This window comes from Mustela nivalis (assembly GCF_964662115.1).
Source record: "Mustela nivalis genome assembly, chromosome: 18".
NCBI lineage: Eukaryota > Metazoa > Chordata > Mammalia > Carnivora > Mustelidae > Mustela > Mustela nivalis.
Window position 1 is genome coordinate 32,924,014 of NC_139037.1, and position 18,938 is coordinate 32,942,951.

General features: G+C 55.8%; 1 protein-coding gene across 2 annotated transcripts in view; it reads left to right on the forward strand.

The window, feature by feature from the left end:
- ZNF423 (zinc finger protein 423) overlaps positions 1–18,938 on the forward strand; it is a 334,053-nt gene that overhangs the window by 287,709 nt on the left and 27,406 nt on the right. For both annotated transcript variants that reach the window (XM_082711334.1, XM_082711335.1), the window contains exon 6: positions 18,062–18,193. In XM_082711334.1, coding sequence (XP_082567460.1) covers positions 18,062–18,193 — 132 coding nt within the window. The remainder of the gene's footprint in view (positions 1–18,061; positions 18,194–18,938) is intronic.

An 18,938-nucleotide genomic window follows, 5' to 3' on the forward strand; every position in this document is an offset into this window, starting at 1 on the left:
CAGACTCCCCAGCACAATCCCTGGCATTTGTGGAATAAACAAATGGATGGATGACGATGTCACCGTGATAATGGCTGGCGTTTCCTGCTTTCTGTCTGTGCTTTGGAAGCAGTACTTTGTGGGCTGCCTTGTCTGGCCCTACTGAGATTGGAGAGGTCAGTGGCTCGCCCAAGGTCAGCCGGCCAGTGAGTGGCGGTCACTATGACCTGGGTCTGTCCAGCCCGAGTCTGGAGCTGGCACTCTGAGCCTTCTTCCTGCTGGTTTACAGCCCTGGGCAGCGCTTCCTTTGCTGGGCCAGCTGGACACAGGCTCAGCGGGCGACAGAGCTGAGCTGTCCTTGGCGGGCGAGCTGCCGGTTCCTCACCGCGTCCGCCCACCCGCCAGGCGCCCCATTCCTCCCGGGCTGCACCGAGCCTTCTGTGTGCCTCTCCAAAGGACAGGGCATATTTCTTCCCAACCCTCCTAAGACCCAGCCCGCACTGGAGGGCTTCATCATTATGCAAATTAGCTGGATTGGATCTGCTCCCGCAGAGGACTCCGGGGGCGGCAGAAGGACAGAGCTGCCTCCGGAGTGCCGGGTTGAGTCTCCGATTAGGCCAGTTGATGGGTGGGGGGCAGGGAGACATGGAGCTGGGGCTGGTGCCAATGATTTGCCCCCGGGGAGGCTGCTGGGAGTCGGGGGGAGGGCAGGTGCTGTGGGGGCGGCACAGTGGGCTTGGGCTCCCAACATTCTTGCCGAAGATGGGCCTGGAGAAAGACATTCTTTTTGGATGTACTCTTTGTGTATTGAGCCCTTTTATGATTCATCAGTAAGTAAATATCAGCTGAGGGGTGATTTGTCTCTAACAAGCTTATAAAATACTGGCGTCATTTGTGGGCTTATTGGAGTGCTGATTATAAACACTCCCCCATGCCCACTCCTCTATGTCAAATTAGCATTCGAAATACAAATATTGGGTCTTTGGACCACTTTCTACTGTCTCTTTGGAAGCCGGTGGCGTGGGAAGGGGCAGTGGTCGGACCCCAGCCTCGGCCTGGGAGCACTTAGAACTCCCTTAAAGACTTGAAGGAGTGAGACGGGGAGCCCTTCGCTGAGCCCTCCGGGGGGGGGGTGCTCCATGTCCTGCGAGCCCAGCTGTTGCCCCTGCCCTTCTGGTTGCCAAGTTTCCTGTGACCCAGCTCCTCCTGGCCCCTGGAGCCTGTCATCTTCAATCTCACGGAGGGCGCAGATCTGGGCAGGCTGCATCTGGCCTGCCGAGCTGTTGGAGCCGTCGCCTCCCCCGCGAGGAGGGAGAGAGACGGGGAGAGCCAGAAGCAGTGCTGGGCCTGGCACGGCTGGACTGGGTTGTGGGGCCTCCAGCCTCCTCAGGAGGGGTCATGGCCTCTCTGACGTCTCTTGCCCACTTGGAACGCCACTTCCCATCTCCCTGCTGCTTCGGGCCTCTGGTCTTGAGGCCGTGAGTTGTACCAGCCATGCTCCACTGGCCTCTGAAGCCTGAGTCTGCAACAAAGCCCTTCGGCTCCCGGGCAGCCCAGTGTGGAGAGGGACGGCCACGTGTGCTTCCCCAGAGCGCCTTCCCAGCCATGCTTGGGAGCCGGTGAGGGCCCGACCGGTGCACTCCAAGCTGTGTGCGTGCCTCTGCATTGCACCCCTGTCCCCATTTTACAGATGGGGAGACTGGGGCACAGAGAGCTGACTTTCCCGGACACACAGTGGCAGAATCCAGACCTGGAAAGTGACCTGCCCATCCCACTGGACAGGTGACAGAACTGAGCCTCGTTGACAGGGACTGAGGTAGGGACAGGCAGGGACCGACAGGGACCGGTAGGCAACGAGAAGCTGAGTATGGCCTGCTGCCACCACCCAGAGGCTCTGATGGGGAGAACCACAGAGCAGGGGCTGAGCCAGGCCATGGAGGGCTCTGACCAACCCCCTCGCCTTCCAGATGGGGACAGCAGAGAGGGGACGCCATTGTTGCTGTTGTCTTCGTCATTAATCAGGACATTAATTTTTTCAGAATTAAAGCTGTTATTCTGTTTATTACAAAAGCTGCCCATGCTTCTTGCAGGAAGTCTAGAAAACACAGCCGAGTCACAAGGAGAGTGACCTCAGGATAAAGCTGAGATGATTGTACTAATAGCTAATGGTTGCGTTCAAATCAGTGCTTTGCAGGCTGCCTCGTCGGGTCCTCCTGGGGTTCAGAGAGGTCTGCGGCTTGCCTGCCAGCCAGAGGTGACCCTCTAATGCCTTCGTGTGTGTCCGTTCACTGATTCTTTCAAAAAGCACACACACGTAGTGACACACAGTCCTCTTTAAAAAAAAACAACACGACAATAGGATTGGGTCGAGTACCGGGTTTTATTTCCGCCTTCATTCGTGTGAGGTGGGAGACTAATGGGAAAAAGCTGTACGTGTTGTCTTAGAGAAGGTGTTTCTCCCTGATGCCTGGTCCTGTGGGCAGGGAGTAAAGGTTGTTTCTCAGAGCCCCCTCCCCCGAAGCAAGCCTTGATTCCCACTGTGTCCACCTTGCTGGGCGCTGGGCAATGCCCGGGCTGGGGTGGGGGGAGAGGTTGCTGAGCAGGTGTGAGTGTGGTAGGCATGTGGAGGAGAGTTTCTGGGTGCAAAAGAGCCGAGGTCCCCCCCGTGGGGCTGGAGATGAGGGGCAGGAAGGCAGGACGTGTTTCTCTTGAGACGGGAGTTTAAGCTGTACTCTGAAGACGTGCGACTGTTGGCAGGAAGGCCCTGTGGGGACTTCCGGGGAGGCTTCGGCTTGCAGGGAAGCACCAGTGTCCTCCGTTGTGAGGCTGGCAGAAGGCTACCCCGCCTCCCGTTTTCATGCGGGATCCCAGTCCCATGAGCATGTACACAGCTCTCTGCAGGTGCATAGGATTTCTGCCTTTCTCAGCTCTGGACAAGGAGAAGCGATGGAGGTTAGGATAGGACAGAGCACGGTCCCTGCCCAGGGAAGCCAAGACATGCTCTGATTTTGGAACCGGAATTCAAGGTTCTTCGCTAGGGTCTGGTTTCTGGTTCCCGAATGACCATTCATGTCGGCTCCTTGTGTGTTCAGGGTGTGATGAAAATATAAAGAGGACGCAGAGAAAATGTCCTGGGGGTGCCCCCCCCTGCCCAGAATCTAAGGTTAACTTTATAGCTGGGGTTTGGGGCCACGGTCTTTGCTGTAATGGGAGATTCTGTATTGAGAAACTCCGTTATTTGCAGGACCTCAAAATGGGTTCTACAGGAGTGTGTGTATGTGTGTCCATCTCCTGCTCATGCCCCGTGGGTTTAGAGGTCATCCTGTCAGGCCAAGCCTCCCAATGACAGCATGGACCCTGAGTCCTCACACCAGGCCTTGGACCTTCTGCTTGCCCTCCAGGGGAGTGGCTCCCAGGTCCTGGGCCAGCAAGTCTGTGATGTGGCATACTAGGAGGACCGAGGGCTCGCACATGGGCCTGGTGGGGCTGCCGGACATCCGGCTCCCATCGCCTCCATCCACAAGGGCCCCCAGCCATCTGTCTTCCCTAGAGCTTTGCCGCCCCAATGCTGGGTGTCCTTATGGGCCTGGTTTGGGGGATTTGCAAGGCTTCTGGGTGACTGCGTTTTCACACAAGTCATGTCCCTTCCCCTGGCCTCTCTGGTTTCTCACCTCTAGGTGACAGCCAGCATCTTATTAGCTTGTCCACCCAGTGCCTTGTCCTGTGCCTGACACAGAGCCAGTAACGTGACGGACATTACCAGCATGGAGGGTCGGAGGCCCGTTCACCCACAGCAGGCTGATGGCCCAGGTGCTGTGACCCTCTTCATTTTACCTGTTGGGGAACAGTCCCTGACCCAAGATCCCACAGCTGGTAGCTGGCAGGAGGGGGATTTGAACACCGACTTGAAAGCTCTGCTTCTCTCCTTGTGCTGTACTTGCTGAATGCAGTGAGCAGGGGTCTGTGTCCAGCCTTGGAAAGAGTGTTTTGCTTGGGGGGCAGGGTCCCAGGGCTGACTCAGTCCTGTTCTGTCACCATCCGACCTGTGAGGGGAACTGTGGACCCGGAGCCATGTGTCTGAGCTCCTGCACCTGGGACAGCATCGAGAACAGGACACTCACCCTCCTGAATGCCCAGGGTGAGATCCAGAGCCCCAGGGGTGAGGTTGTGCATCTAGGAACCCACCAAACTGTTAGCATTTACTGAGCCCCTCGTGTTTGCCTGGCCCTATTAGTAACGCTGCAAATGAAAGAACTGCTTTTATGTTTCCTCAGAGAACTTATTAGGCAGGACTGCTTGGGTTGCCAGGGAGAGAAAGTCAAGTTAGCTTAAGCAAAGGGAATTTTTGAAAGGTACCTTTTATTTCACATAACTCTGGAGAGCGTTAGGTGCAGCTGGAACCAGAGCCTTGAAGGTCCATGTAGGACCATCTCTCAGAACATCGTGGTTGGAAGGACCCAGGCTAAGCACACAGAATTGTTCAAATCAAGGGGCAGAGTCAGGAATAAGGCCCTGGGGCTAAGGGAGGGAGTGGGTGTCGCCGAAAGCAGGGGTGTCCGTCACTGTGGCAGAAGGATGTAGCTTTTGCTCTGGGGGTGCGGGAGCCGTCCTTGAGGAGCAGAGCGAAGGGATGGGCACAGAACCCAGGCGCACCCTTGGTCCGTATGCGCTCTAGGGAATGAAGACGGGAGATGGGAGCAGGCGTGGAGAGGCGGGGCCCGGAAGGTGGGTAGCGATGGACAAATGGCTAGGCGTAAGATGTACTTTCTGATGAAAGTATATGAAGCTGCCTCTTCCAAGAAGGAAAAAGGCAGGTGCCAGCCGCAGCGGTACAGAGGGGCCTTCCTCTGCCACAACGCATGGGTCTGGAGCTGCATGCGTTTCCCCCCAGCTAATGGCAGCTGTTCTGCTCACTGAGCCAGCAGGGAGAGTGGAGGGCTACACGGGGGCAGCTCCGCCCCCTCCCAGCCTCTCCCCCGGCAGCCTGCCCCCTCCTCTGGACTCACGCTGCTAGTCCCCTACTCCTCTGGGGGCACAGGAAGGGGACGTTGTCCACAACTGTCTGTGAACTACCTTCTTGGGCTAGGAATGGTGGGTGGAGTGGGAGTGGGCCCCAGATTTGGGGGGACCGGTGGCAGGTGATGAATGGAGCTGGCCGTGGACAGAGGCAGACGGGCCAGCCTCTGGGAGCCGGGCCGTGGGGCCTCAGCTGCTCCAAGTTGGCAGACCCCCGTCTCTGGTCTCTGGGTGCTGGGTCCAAATGATTCCAGATTACCATCTGGGAGAACATAGATCTGGAAGCTGACCATATCAGTAAATGCATGCTACTGAGAGCTCGAGGCATCCAACAGGCCTGTTAGGCTCAGTCCTGGGTCTGTTGGAGGATGAAAGAAGACCGTGACCCTCTGCCCTCAGGCAGGTGATATTTTCGATGGCTGGTTGCGGGGAGGGAGTGGAGACCAGAGTGGACGAGAGGACGGACGTCTCACCCCAGAGACCACCTCGGAGGGCCGTGCGTGGGACTCTAAGCTATGCTCTGTCTTGTGGCTTTTGAACCGAACTGAAGGACGAGGTTCTCCCTCGGAGTCGGCTCAGTGTGGGCGTGATGGTTGGGGTCGGATGGCGACTGGAAGGATGGAACATTGCTTTGAGTGTGCCCATGTATCCATGTTGCGTTTGCATTTCCAATTTGAGATCCATTTTCATTTTACTTGGGCCAAGGCAAAGCCCCAGTTCTTGGAGGTGTGGACGGCAGAAGCGGAGTAGGAAACCCCACAAACCACTTAGCTAAGCTTTATGAATGCAAGCATTTGCTTCCTTCATCAGCATCCGGGCTAAGCCAGTTTAAAGGGGCATCCGTTAATCTCTCTCCCGGCCTTGACCGCCAGCAGGTGTCCTGTTTGCTGACATTCCATACTTCTCAGGGAGCAGAGGACACAGGCTGCTTCGTGAGAGGAAGCTCAGGGGTATGGCAGGTGGGCTTCCAAACTAGCTAGGGACCTGGTTGTTATCCCTCAACTTTAGAACCTATTGGTCCAAAGTTACCCATTTCCTTGAGTTATGCCTTTCAGAGAAGCTTTACTACTCTTGATTGTTCCTGAATTTCCCCATATTCTTATCTGCCCTGGGCAGAGTGGCCACATAATGATTAGGGTAGATATTTAAGTTGAAGGTCAGAGAGGCTCACATTTGGGCAGTTTTCCGCAAAGGGGAATCCCGACAAGAGCTAACAAGTAAAAGGGATGAGAAGGTCCTTAAAACATTTTGGAACACATACACTCCAAATCAGTGAATATCTTTAAAACACTACTGCGTACCACTCACCGTTGTAGGGTTGGGAGTACAGTGTTGGTCCGGACAGGGAGAGCCCCGGCCTTCACGTTGCCTGCATTCCAGCCCAGCCCCGTCCCCTAGAACTTTCTGCCGTGACGAAAACGTTGTGCACTGTGCAAATCAGTAGCCACTAGCCACGTTGCTGTTGAGCACTTGAAACGTAGAGCTGAATTTTTACTTTTATTTAACATTCATCAGTTGAGATTTAAAGAGTGACTAGGAAGGATGGTACTGGACCCTGTGCATCCAGCGGAGACATGCGTTTTTGAAAATGTGACAGAACCCAGCCCAGTCTTGTGACTTACCATTGCCCAGAATGTTGCTGAGGAGTGGGGTTGCCCAGGGTCCCATTAGTGTGGCCAGAGCGGAGGAAAGGGCGGATTGCCGCCTCCCGTCTGAGCTTCCGTCATTAGGAACGGTGGAGAGGGCTCCGTGTCTCTCTGATTGGGAAACTTTTGGAAAACCGAGCGCTGCCTGCCTTCTGCGTGGGCGCGCTGTGTTTGTGCACGTGGAGAGCTCCGGGTTTTTGACGCATTGCCGCGCTCCTTTTAAAAACGGGCTCTTGGTACGGGAAAATGATGTCAGCGGCAGAGAAAGCCCTTGTAGGGGAAGCGGGGCTCATTCACGTGTCCCCGGCAGGGTCGGTGACAATCAGGGTTTGGCGGCCTGCCTGTCACGTTAATTGTATGTTATTAGAGGGGCATTAATCTGATGATTATTAACATGATGGATTTTTAAGCAGTTGCCTTGTTGGGGAAAACTGGAACCTGAAGATCAGGGATCTCCGTCCGTAGGTGTTTGGTGTGTTAAGTGAGAATTAGCTGCTTGTTTGGCCTTGGGGGGCCCCTGGGGGATTCCGTAAGGTCTTCATTTCCTGAGGGCCTTTGTCTCTGTCAGGTGGAAGGGGGTGTGTGTGAGGAGGGCAGTGAAATGTCTTCATCAGCAAGATGTGTCGAGCCCCTAAAGGGTCAAGTTCCAGAAGTTTGGATTCTGGAGCATTCTCTCTCCTTCGAGTCCCCTGTGAAGGTCCGTCTGTGGGTGAGTTGGTCAGTCACCCATGCATTTGCTTTTTCCATCAAGCGGCTCCGAGAGACCCCTCTCATCTCTTAGTGACCTATCCGGGGCCTGGTCGTTGACTTTGTCTTCACCAAGGACAGCCAGTCAGCACGTCCTAACGCTTATGCCCAGCTCAGACTGCTGAGAGGCTCCTGTCTTTGTCAGCCACCATACCCTGCTGGCAAGCAGAGGCCTGTGCGGAAGGCCTGTCCATTTCCTCACGAACCACCCAGAACCGTGCTGAAGCAGGCCGTGCACTTGGAAGCACTCCATTGTGGAGCTCTGCTCCGGGCCAGCATCTGTCTGAGACTCTCGGAGCCCTGGCGCCCTTGGGGAACCCCCCTGCATGGGCCAAGCTAGTGGGAAGGGCCGGCCCAGGCCGGACAGGTACCTTGCGAGCCCGAGACACGCCCTTGTCCCCGGCCCCGGTTTGGACCTCCATGGAAATCCCACTGAGTTTTAGTGGGATTTAGAACCATGAAGAAAGAAGAAGTGTTGGCTTCAGGCGCATCTGAGGGGCGGCGGAGTCAGCTGCTGTGGTTGGAAGTAGGAAGCTAGGCGAGCCCCAGTTGAACAAAGGGTCTGAAATCCAGAGATCACTTTTGCCATGACAAATATGGGGACGGTGTGGAGGTGGAGGAGGAGAGAGACGAGGGAAGCCGACACAAACACAGATGCCTAGGCCAGATGGGCATAACATAGATCAAGTACCTACGGTGTGCCAGGTGCCATGTCAGAGCTCCTTAAACATTTCCTGGGGTGGAGGGCTCTGCTGGTGACCCCCACGGTGCCCGCTGTGTTCCAGGCCCTGGGCATGGAGTTTCAGGGCAGAATCAGACCTGAAATCACGGCAGCGTGGTGGTGAAACTGTGGTCAGCATTCTTCACCTCTTTCTCACTCCCTCTTCTTCACAGCCCTGGCAGGGAGATGGCCTTCTCCCCATTCCACAGGCAAGAAGACTGAGCTCACAGCACCGCGCTCAGCGCAGTCACCCTGCGCATCTGAGGCGGAGCCAGGAACAGCCTCCACGCTGCCTGGTTTTCCGCCCTGTTTTCCCCTCCGCTCCCAGACGAAGCTCATCTTGATGGAACAGGGGGTGAGTGGGGGGCAGTCAGTTGAGCTGTCCTGTTTGCAGTGATGGGAAATCTCCAGGGGAGTTTCCCCGGAATCATCCTCAAGCTTAACTGACCCCTCGCTAACGTTCGTGTGACGTGGCTCTTGGGAGCAGCCGGTCAGTGGAACCATCTGGAGTCTTCTGACTTGAGTTTCGGAGGAAAAGAGGATGCTCGAGTCCTTCTAACTCAGGATAGCAGGGTCCTGGAGACGCGCCTTGGCCAGATGGCTGTCTTGCCATGGGAACCCCAGGGTGAGCAGGAGGGGTGGCTGAGCTGGCCAGGCCTTCCCTTGGGGGTGGGGGGGTGGGACCAGGATGGAGGGCCTGCAGGTGTCCCTCTGCTCAGCCTGCCTCCCCCAGACTCCATGGGGACCCCTCCCCCAGGTGCAGAGATGCGCATCTGCCTGGCATCCCAGTCCAGTCTCTCGGCTGGGGACACGCCTCTGGCAGAGGGAGGCCTCCCCCCACCCTGGAATAAAGCCAAGCAGCCTCGCAATGAGGCCAGGCTGGACCGACACGCCTGAGCAGCAGATGAGAGGAGACATCGGAGGCCAGCTCCTCCAATGGATTCCTACCGGATGCTGGCCTTCGAGAGGGCCCAGTGCTTCCGGCAGGAAAGACGCTGGGGGTGGGGTGGGGTGGGGGAGGGGCGCCCTTTCCATCTGAGCACCTGCCCATAGGCCAGAGCAGAACCTCACTCTGCGGAGGTGGGGGAATCCGTCTCCCCCTCTCTTCTGCGGGGCCGGTAGCCTCCGTTTGGATGGGCCACACTGGTTTATTGTGGCGGCCTCGTCAGTGCCGAATGGGGATGTTGGTGGATACCTGGGTAAATAAGTATAAATAGTTTTCTTTCTGATATGTGACCGGATTATTTTCCAGTTGATTTCAAGCCTTGGCCCCAAGTGGCCCACAGATCAAAAAAAGATAAGGGTCAGTTACAAGGTTGAGCTCATTCTCCGTTGCCATGGCAACTGACCTCAGGCAACCCTCAGAGGACTACACCCAGCTCCCCAGGTGATATTTTTACTGTCCACGCCATCAATCCCTAGCCTTTCAAAACTCAGACTGCCTAATTGTCAGGGCTCTGTTTTGAAGAGGCTCCGGGTCCCCCGTGGGGCCCTGGTTCAGGCTGCCAGAGCTCATTTATAAGCCTTTCTGAAACACGGGGGACCAGGAGATGGGTCCCTCACGGCCAGAGAGGCCTGGGAAGGTGCCCCCAAGGGGAGGAGGAAGGGCACAGCCCATCCTCCAGGATTAATTAGGAAAACGGGAGCCCAGAATGGGGGGGCGGTGGTGGCGGGGTGTGCCTTCAAGCAATGGCTAAGTGTTCTTGAGTGAGGGGAGGCACTGAGTGGCCCCGAGCACGCCAGCATTTGGGGTCTGAGGCAGCGGGGATGCCCGGATGCTCAAAACACTGTCAGCCACTGCCCCTCAAGTATCCAACAGCCCCTCCAAAGACACCCCAGGTCATTCTCATTCCAGTTGTGATAACAGGAGAGTATTTCTCAGTCTTCTGTAAAATGTCGACCACAAGTGACTGTAGAAAACTTTTCTCTCTTTTAGAGAGAAATCCCGGGAAAATCCCGGGAAAGAGTACAGCTATGAACGCACGTCTTCATGGCTTCCGATAAGATGGACATCCCCAGAGGCCTTTTATAGGACTCAGGACTCCTCGAACTTGAAGGCATTCCTGAATCACAGGGCACTTTAAAAAATGCAGATTCTCATTCTGTGGGTCTGGGATGGGGCCTGAGATTTTCTACATTTCTCACCAGCTTCTGGAGGTGTGGGGGCTTCGGGTCTGGGGACCAAAACCTGCCTAGCCGGGCTGTAGTTACTCAGAGCCATCAGGGCCTAAGGTGTTGGGGTTCCCAAGATCAGCCCTTGCCCCTACTTCCATGTTCCCCCAGTTCCTGCCTGGCCTCTGGGGAAGGGCTCACCCGCAGACCCTGTTTTCTTCCTTTGTCCCTTGTCAGCTCCCAGGTCAAATGTCACATACCCCTCCCCCCTTCCCTTGCAGCCTGCCTTGGTTCATTTCCTTGTGGTATTTAATAACGAATCAATAGATAAACAGCCCGATCTGGCTGTCCAGATACTAGTATCTGCCCTCTTCTCTTCCACCCAAAGGTCTTTGTTCCTTACAGAGAACAAAGGACTGTGTCCCCCATTGGCCTATGTTTCTATTTCCTGCTTGATGCTTGTTTACCGTGGTTGCTTTTTTTTTACTAGGACAGCATTGGAGGGGTCCTCTCCTGGGGTCCCCCTCTTGCTTGCTCACTTACCTGGATGGATGCTAGTCTGCTTGTTCTTCCACCTCCTTATCTCTGTGTGCCCCGTGTGCGTCTGAGCCCAGACCCCGGGATCTCAGGGGTTTTTACTTGACCTGAGGCTTGGGGTGGGCTGTGGAATTGAAGGCTGGTGAATTTATCACCTGAGCAGGGAGCAGAGAGTTTCAGCTCAATGAGGCAGCCTGTGCGTCCCCTGCCTCCCTTCCACTCCCAGAAATGCCGTTGCAAGGACAGTGCCACAGCCCGAGGCTGGCCCACACCAGTCACTGTGTGGGCTCCTCCCTGCTTACCTGGGGACAGTTCCTAGCCCTCCTGCCAGCTGGAGCTGGTGCTGGCAAGGGGACCTCCAGGCTCAAATGGGGAAGCCAGGAGGGTACTTCTCTCTGTCCTCCTTCTCACCCCCATATTCTGGATGATCAGGGAACAGAGGGTGACTTGCTGGGTCCCAGGTCTCAAGTTCTGGGCCTATTTTGGTATTTTCTGAAGGTATAGAGGGCTGCTTAGGGTGACCGTGTGCTCCTACCCTGGCCTCGGCCACCTTGCTGACATGGGACATGGGTGCTGCCCCTTTAAGGCTTTTTTTTCCTTTTTGCTCCACTGAGGGGGACCCTCCAGGTCTGTACTCCCGGGGCAGGCCATTCTATTAGGATCTGACTAGCAAGTTTCTGAAGGCAAGTGCACATTTTGGAAGACACCAGTCCTTCCAGTTTGGGCGGGAAGAACATTGGTGTGTGGTATCCAGCATTTCCCAGACATGTTCCAAGCATTGTACTAAGTGCTTTGCATGAGTTGCTCATTCACTATTTATTGAGCACCTACTATGTGCCAGGTCCTATTTCTAGGCACTGGTGACATAACATGAGCAAAATACCTCTCAGGAAGCTTACATTACTCTGTGCTGGGGTATATGTGTGTGTGTGTGTGTGTGTGTGTGTGTGTGAGAGAGAGAGAGAGAGAGAGAAAGAGAGATGTGCGAGAGAGGAAGTCAGTTAAAGAAAACAAAATAGTGAACTCTGTAATACTCCAGGTGGTGATAAACACTATAAAGGAAATTAAAGGTGGGTAAGGAGCTAGAAAGGGTGGGGGTGTGTGCTGCTTTAGCAGGGGGCGTCCAGAAAGGCCTGTCAGAGGAGGTAGCATTTGAGCAGACTCCCGAATGAAGTGAGGGAAGAAGGACAAGGAGGTGGTCTGGGGGAAGAGAGTTTCACCAAGGGCAGGCATCCTGCGCCAGAAGCCGCCCTCTTGGCAGCCTTACAAAAACCCTGTGATGATGCTTCCCATTTTCTAGCAGAAGGAGCTGAGGCTCAGAGAGGTTCAGTAACTACCCAAGTACACACAGCGAATGACTGGAACTGGGACTCCAACTTAAGCGTTTCTCGCTCTCCCTTCTGGGTCCTTAATTGCTGCTCCCCAAATGGAGGTGGCTAATTACGCCCGCCGTCGACGGAGGTGCCAGTCACTGGTCCTCTCCCCTGGGAGGGGTCTGTGCCATCATGACACCACTCCCAGGTCAGCTTCCCCGAGGGGGGGGTCCCTGCTCAGAGAAGGGCTCGGCCCAGCGATATGGCGGGAGCAGGTCGCGCTCAGTGCACGAGAGCCCGAGAACAATGCGCCGTCCACTCCCCGCCGCAGCTGCCTGCCCCTCCCTCCCAGGCAGCAAATTATGGCCTCCGAATGTGTGCCCAGGCCTGCCTTTGACATCAGTGGGGCCCACCTGAGCTTCACCTTCAGGATTCTGATAATCAGCTCTCTCTCCTCCTGGCTTCCCCCAAGACCTGTATGGAAATAAGTATGTGTCTGCCAGGATCAAATGCTTTTGGAGACAAAAGTCGGTACCGAGGACATTACAGGGAGCTATCATCTCGGCACGACACTCTTCCACAAAGCCCTCTGCCCCTCTTTTGGGCTGACACAGTTTCAGCCTGAAAGGTTCCAGCAGGATGACTTGGTTTTAAGCAAAAGCACATCCTATTATTTTTTTGAGAAATGAAGTGTAAAATTAACACTTATTATTCCTGAGCAGAGGCAAAAAAGAGAGAGAGAGTTGGGGTGGGGTCTGTGTGGGGGGGACTCTGGGATATTCGTGCTTGCTGGGTTGTTTCTTTGGCAGTTATGGTTTTTATTTATTTTTATTTAAAAAAAAATCATAAGAAATCAATGGATTCCCCATGCCGGCCCCGACTTACGGGGACTGAGAGGAAAGATCTGGCACAGTGAGCAGGCAAAAATCTGCATTTCACTTTACAAATGAACGGGGCTGCATAATTCACTGGAGTTGTGTGGGTCTCTCTTATGGATGCCTGTCATGTGCTACGGGAAAAAAAAAAAGAAAAAGAAAAAGAATAAAAAGGAGAGGAAGTGATTTTGCGTCTTAACTCACAAAATCCTCCAGCGTCTCCACCCCCCCCCCCCCCGCCGCCCCCCGTGCCGGGGCGCAGGGGCCTGCGGGCTCCCAGACAGCTTTGTCATTCTGCTCCAAGGTGTCTGCCGAGGCCGTGCGATCTTACATAATTCGGGAAAGTTACTCTCAGAGGCTGCTGCTCTCCGAGGAGCCCGCGGCTTGGGACGGACGAGAGGTCGTCCGTGTCGCCGGGGTAAGGAACCACGGGTGGCAACGGACTCGGTCCGTATCCGTGGGCTGGCTGCTACCGGGTCACCGGTGTGCACGGGAGTGTTGGCACATTAACTAGGGCAGTGCCCCCCCCCCCATTTTCCTGGATGGCTGGATAGGGAGAGGTACACAGGGGAGACCCCAGGAAGCTCCTCCAACTGCCTCTAGTGGGGAGAGGGCGTGTCCTTCAGAAAGAAGGTTTGCAGACTTGAAGGTCCAGCCCGAGTGGGAGAGATTCTTGGGTCTGCGGGAGCCCCTCCGGCTTTCTTATTTTTTGCTCCATATTCGCTTGGCGCTTGTTTTATGTTCCCTCCCCCGTCTCCCCAGCTTTGAGTCTTTTTAACATGTTGGGGGGTCCGGGGGCGAGGAAAGGGAGCAGGGACACGCAGTTGTCTACCAGGCTCTTGATCTAATTAGCCCACAACCTCGCATCGACGCTGGTTTGGGGGTGTGAAGTGTTGAAATGGCAGCTGTTTGGGGCCCCGGACCCGGCTGGCGGCACCAGGGCTGCCTGACTGTGCACACATTCGTGAATGTGGGTGCGGGGTGTAGCGGCGTCTGTGAATCAGGGGGGACTGGCTGATGAATGGCTTGGCACTCGGAGAACGGAAAGTGACTGTCAGACATGATTTCTCTGATTTATAAGTTGCGGGAGCCTTCTTTGTCCTCTCGGTGTTTGTGCATCAGACGGCACGTCTCCATTCACAGCCAAGTGGATCAAGGCCCCGCTCGGCAGAGAGCAGTAAATCCTCCTTTGCCATCCCTGCCCGGGGAGCTGGCTCTGGCTGGGCAGGGGGAGAGGGCCCAGCCGGGAGCGTCTTTCCTCTGTGAGTATTTCCCGAGCTCCTTCTGCGGGTGCAGGCGGGGCCTGATACTCTGGGGGCTGGAGGAGGGAGAGCCATTATCTGTACCCATCACCTCGTTGCCAGGCTCAGAAAGACTCCTAGGATATGGCTAGAGGAATCCAGGGTCACCGTGTCCAGCCAGGTGCAGCCGTGCATGCTGGCATAGTCAGGGGAGGCTGCCTGGAGGTGGTGTGCAGGTGGGATCCACATGGATGAGAAGGGCTTGGAATCCCGTTCAGAGCACTGCCCCCAGTTGGCTGTTACCTTAGCAAGTGGTCGAATTCTCTTTCCTAGAAATGGGGTTTTACCGGCCAGCAGGGTTAATTCTGATATTTAATTTATGTTCTCAGCTTAAAATCATCATTTCACATCCCGTCTGCCTTGTTAATGCCCAAGAGGTGCCCACATTCTACCAGGGAGGCCATCCTTCAGGATGGCTCTTCTCTTCCTTTCGTTCATCCATTCCTTACTTTGCGCCAGGCACCGAGAAGCATTGTTTGTGTGTGGGGCGGGGGGGTGTTGGGGGGGTCTTCTGAGGCAGCCCCCACACAGGAGGCCATCTCTAATTATGATGAGCGTCTCCCCAAGGGAAGCGGAGGACGTGAGTAGGGCCTGTGCGGCAAGCGTGCTGAGCCTGCCCCGCGTCCCCAAACTTGTCAATGAATTCCTTTTCTGCCGGAGTCTCTGCCGGGTGCGTGTGGCCTAGTTGCCGGGGCTCCAGGGGCATGACAAACACCCGGTAGATTCCAGCCAGTGGGCTATGTGGGGCAGGCCCACCGGCACGTGCACGTGTGTGCGTGCGCCTCTGCAGGGGTGCCCGGGGAGGGGGACTGGGGGCTGGGGGATGGCTGGGCCAGGGGGAGGCATGCTGTCCCCGTCAGCCCCTGCCAGGGCCTGGGGACCCAGGGACTTCGCCAGGAGCCTCAGCCCATCTGTGTGCATGTCTTGCCACTGGCAGAGCCCCTCTGCTACCGAATCCTTGCCTTTGAGGGCAAATCAGAGCACCTGGCACCTTCGGGGCGGCTGGTTCCCTGGAGGAGCCCGAGAGGGAGCCTGTGTCCTTAGCTGTCCTAGATAATACTCTCACTGATACTGGCACGCTTGACAACAAACACTAACTGAGCACTTGCTGTGTGCCGGGGCTGCTTAAAACCCTCTTTAGGTATTAACCCATTTACCTTTTGCGGGGGAAAGATTATTTATTTGAGAGAGAAAGAGCCCGGGGTGGGGCAAAGGAAGAAGGAGAGAGGAATTTTAGCAGACTCCTCACTGAGCTCAGAGCCTGCTGCGGGGCTTGAACCTATAACCCTGAGCTCAGAACCTGAGCCGAAACCGAGGGTCGGACACTCAACGGACTGCGCCGTCCAGGGGCCCCTGTGTTAACTCATTGAACTGTCACATCATCTATAAGAGGAGGGCTACTGGGGGGGGTGGCATTTTTTTGAAGACTTTTTAAAAATTTATTATTTTTAAAATATTTAATTAAGCATTTGAGAGAGAGAGTGCGCGCATGTGTGGTAGGGAAGGGGCAGGTGGGGGAGGGGGGAGAGGGACAAGCAGACACCCCACTGAGCACAGACCCTGATGTGGGTCTCCATCCTAGGACCCTGAGATTCTGACCCGAGCCGACATTCAGAGTCAGACGCTCAACCGACTGAGTCACAAAGGCACCCCAACTTTTATTACTTTTTACAGCAGTTTTAGGTTTATGATAAAATCGAAAGGTCAGATACAAATTTCCCTTCTCGGCCCTGCATCACACATGCATAGCCTCCCTCACCCGGGCCACTCACCAGAAGGACCGGGTACCTGTATTTTGCAAAGACGAACCTACAGTGACGCACCGTAATCGCCTGAAGTCCATAGTTTGCCTTGGAGTTCCCCCTCGGTGTCGTACCTTCTGGGGTCGTGGACAAATGTGTCATGACGTACATCCATCATTGTAGTATGCTAGAGAGTGTTTCCCCTGCCTCGAAATCTCTGCTCTGCCTGTTCATCCCCGCCCCTACCTTAGGCAACCAACTCATCTTTTTATCGTCCTCATGGTTTTGCCTTTTCCAGAATAGTTGGAGTCCTACAGCACGGAGCCTTCTCGGGTTGGCTTCTTGCGCTTAGTAACACACGCTGACACTTCCTCTGCGTCTTTTCACAGCTTTGACCTCACAGTTCACTTTGGCACAAATAATACTCCGTCCTCTGGACCGACCACAGTTTGGGTATATCCGTTCACCCACGGAAGGGCATCTTGGTTGCTTCTGAGGCTCAGAAATTATGAATAAAGTTGCTATAACCATCTGTGTGCAGCTTTTTGTGTGACAGAAGTTTTCAGCTCTTTTGGGTGGGAGGGAGATCTCCAGAGAGGGACATGGCTGGATCCTATAGTGAGAGTGTGTTTCGCTTTGTGACAAGCCGCCAAATTGTCTTCCAGGGCGGCTGTGACGTTTTGTGTTCCCAGCAACAGGGGGTGGGATTTGCTGTTGTGCCACATCTTTGTCAGGACTTGCTGTCATCGGGGTTCTGGATTTTGGCCCTTCTCGTGGGTGTGTACGTGAAGGAAGGCAGTTACCGTGTATTTGAGAAAAGAGGAAACCGAGGCACACAGAGGTTACATAACTTGCCCCAAATCATGCAGCGAGTGGCAGCACGGGTTTCTAAGCCTGGATAAGGTGACCCTCATGCCAGGATGACTCCCCGCCACGCCACCTGCCAAGCCACGGGTCACACTCGTGGCAGACTCTGGCCACTTCCATCCTCACACAGCTGCATGAGACAAGGGATCGGGGGCACTCATTTACTCTGAGTGGACTGATACCCGGGCCCCACGGTGTGGAGAAGCACCAGGATTCGAACTCTGCCTTGCTGACTCTGGGCTGGAGGCGTCAGACCTTGGCTCTGCTCCCTTGGGTGCTGGCGAGAGGCCAGTTCCCTGGGACACTCTCTTCCCTGGGCCCCTTTGAGTGAAGGTTTGAGGTCATCGCAGCTCCCAGGGGGGTAGATGGAGCCACGTTCTGATCTGAAAGGACAGGGTGTCTGCCCTTTGTCCATCAAATGCTGTCCATAGGCCACCTGTTCTAAAATTTTTAAAAAGATCATTTTGTTGTTGTTTTAGTGATCTCTACTGATGGCGGCTCCAGTGGCCAGCATGCCCTGGGCGATGGGCATCCCTGCTTCCCCTCTGACCTCACCACCCCGAACCCGGCCCCCGGGCTTCAGGCATTCTGCCTTCCTGCTACCAGCAAGCTAGCGCACCATGGGCTCACCTCAGGGCCTTTGCCCTTGACTGTCACCTAGGGAGTCCCCATGTTCTCTTGTCACCTCCGGACACTGTGTTATGTGTTGGTCATCTTTATTATGTGTCTCTCTCACCCCTAGAATGGGGACAAGCACGTTCTCTGTTTAGGTCTCCACAGAATCCCCAGCTCAAAGTGCCTGGCACATAGCACGTGCTCAGTAAATATGCTCCTGGATTTTTAAAAAATTCTGGTTGTTCTCCTTCCTCTGTGCAGACCCCATCCTGGGCTCCTCTCCACCGTGACATGGTCTCAGATTCAAGCTGTTGATCATGGCCTGCCCACATTCTTGCTTGACCAGCAAGAGAGATCACAGCAAATGATGCCTTCATGAACCAGAAATGTGGGGCCGGCCTCTGGGGTCTGTCGGCCTCTGCGGGCAGGGCCGTCTGGAGCCGGGTTGGGTCTTGGCATCTGTGGCCCCTGCACCAGCCCTAGTTCTGGGGACCAGGGAGAGGCTGGCTTGGGCTATGCTGGGGGCCCATGGGCTCCTGCCCAGAGGACACGGTTTACAGGGTCACTGATGGCTGCTCTTTTCCTTTCAGAGGAAGGCATCAACCACGAGTGTAAGCTGTGCAACCAGATGTTCGACTCCCCAGCCAAGCTCTTGTGTCACCTCATTGAGCACAGCTTCGAGGGCATGGGTGGTACCTTCAAGTGCCCTGTGTGCTTCACAGGTGAGTGTGCTTGGGGTGGGGGAGGGGGTGCAGGGTCTAACCCTTTAGTTATTGGACCTCAGCGTAAGCTTGTGCCCTAACGTGGACTTGGAGTCCCCAAGGGACCCACTGCCCATCACCCTGCCTGCCCCATGAAGAGCTGGCCTGCCCCCACCACCGCTGGCTCCTCCTCTTAGGCAGGTTGAAGGCCTTCTTTCCTAGCTCACCCCTCACTGCTCTGCATAACTGCTTTTTCCAGCCCAGCCTCACCCCTCTGTTGCCTTCCGTGGGCTCCACGCTCCTCTCCCTGAGCTGTGAGCTCTGTCCAGCAACAGTGGGGCGCTCTGTATACACATCTCCTGGCTTCCCCACCTCCTGGGCCTGCCTGGGCCCCTCCTCCATCCACGCTCTAGGATGGAGGGGTCAAGGGCAGCTCTGCTGGCCAAGTCCCCAGCCCCTGGCCCCCACCCCCAGCCTGGCTGCCCGCCCAGGCGAGCGGCTGTCCCGGCCCGAGGCGAGTCTCAGGGGCTCTGCCATCCCCCCCTCCTGCTGCCCAGATGGCAGCCGGTGTGCGTGGGGGAGCCCTGGCCTTCCCCCTGCCTCCCCCGACATCTGTCGTCTGCCACGGCAGGAAGCCCACCCCGGGGAGGGCGCCTGGCGGGAGAGGATTTCTGAAGTGCTCACCTCCCAGACACACAGCTGCCTCGGGGCCACCTCCTGTGTGCGCCCAGGGCCGGGCCTGCCTTGTGGACAGTTGCCACCAGGA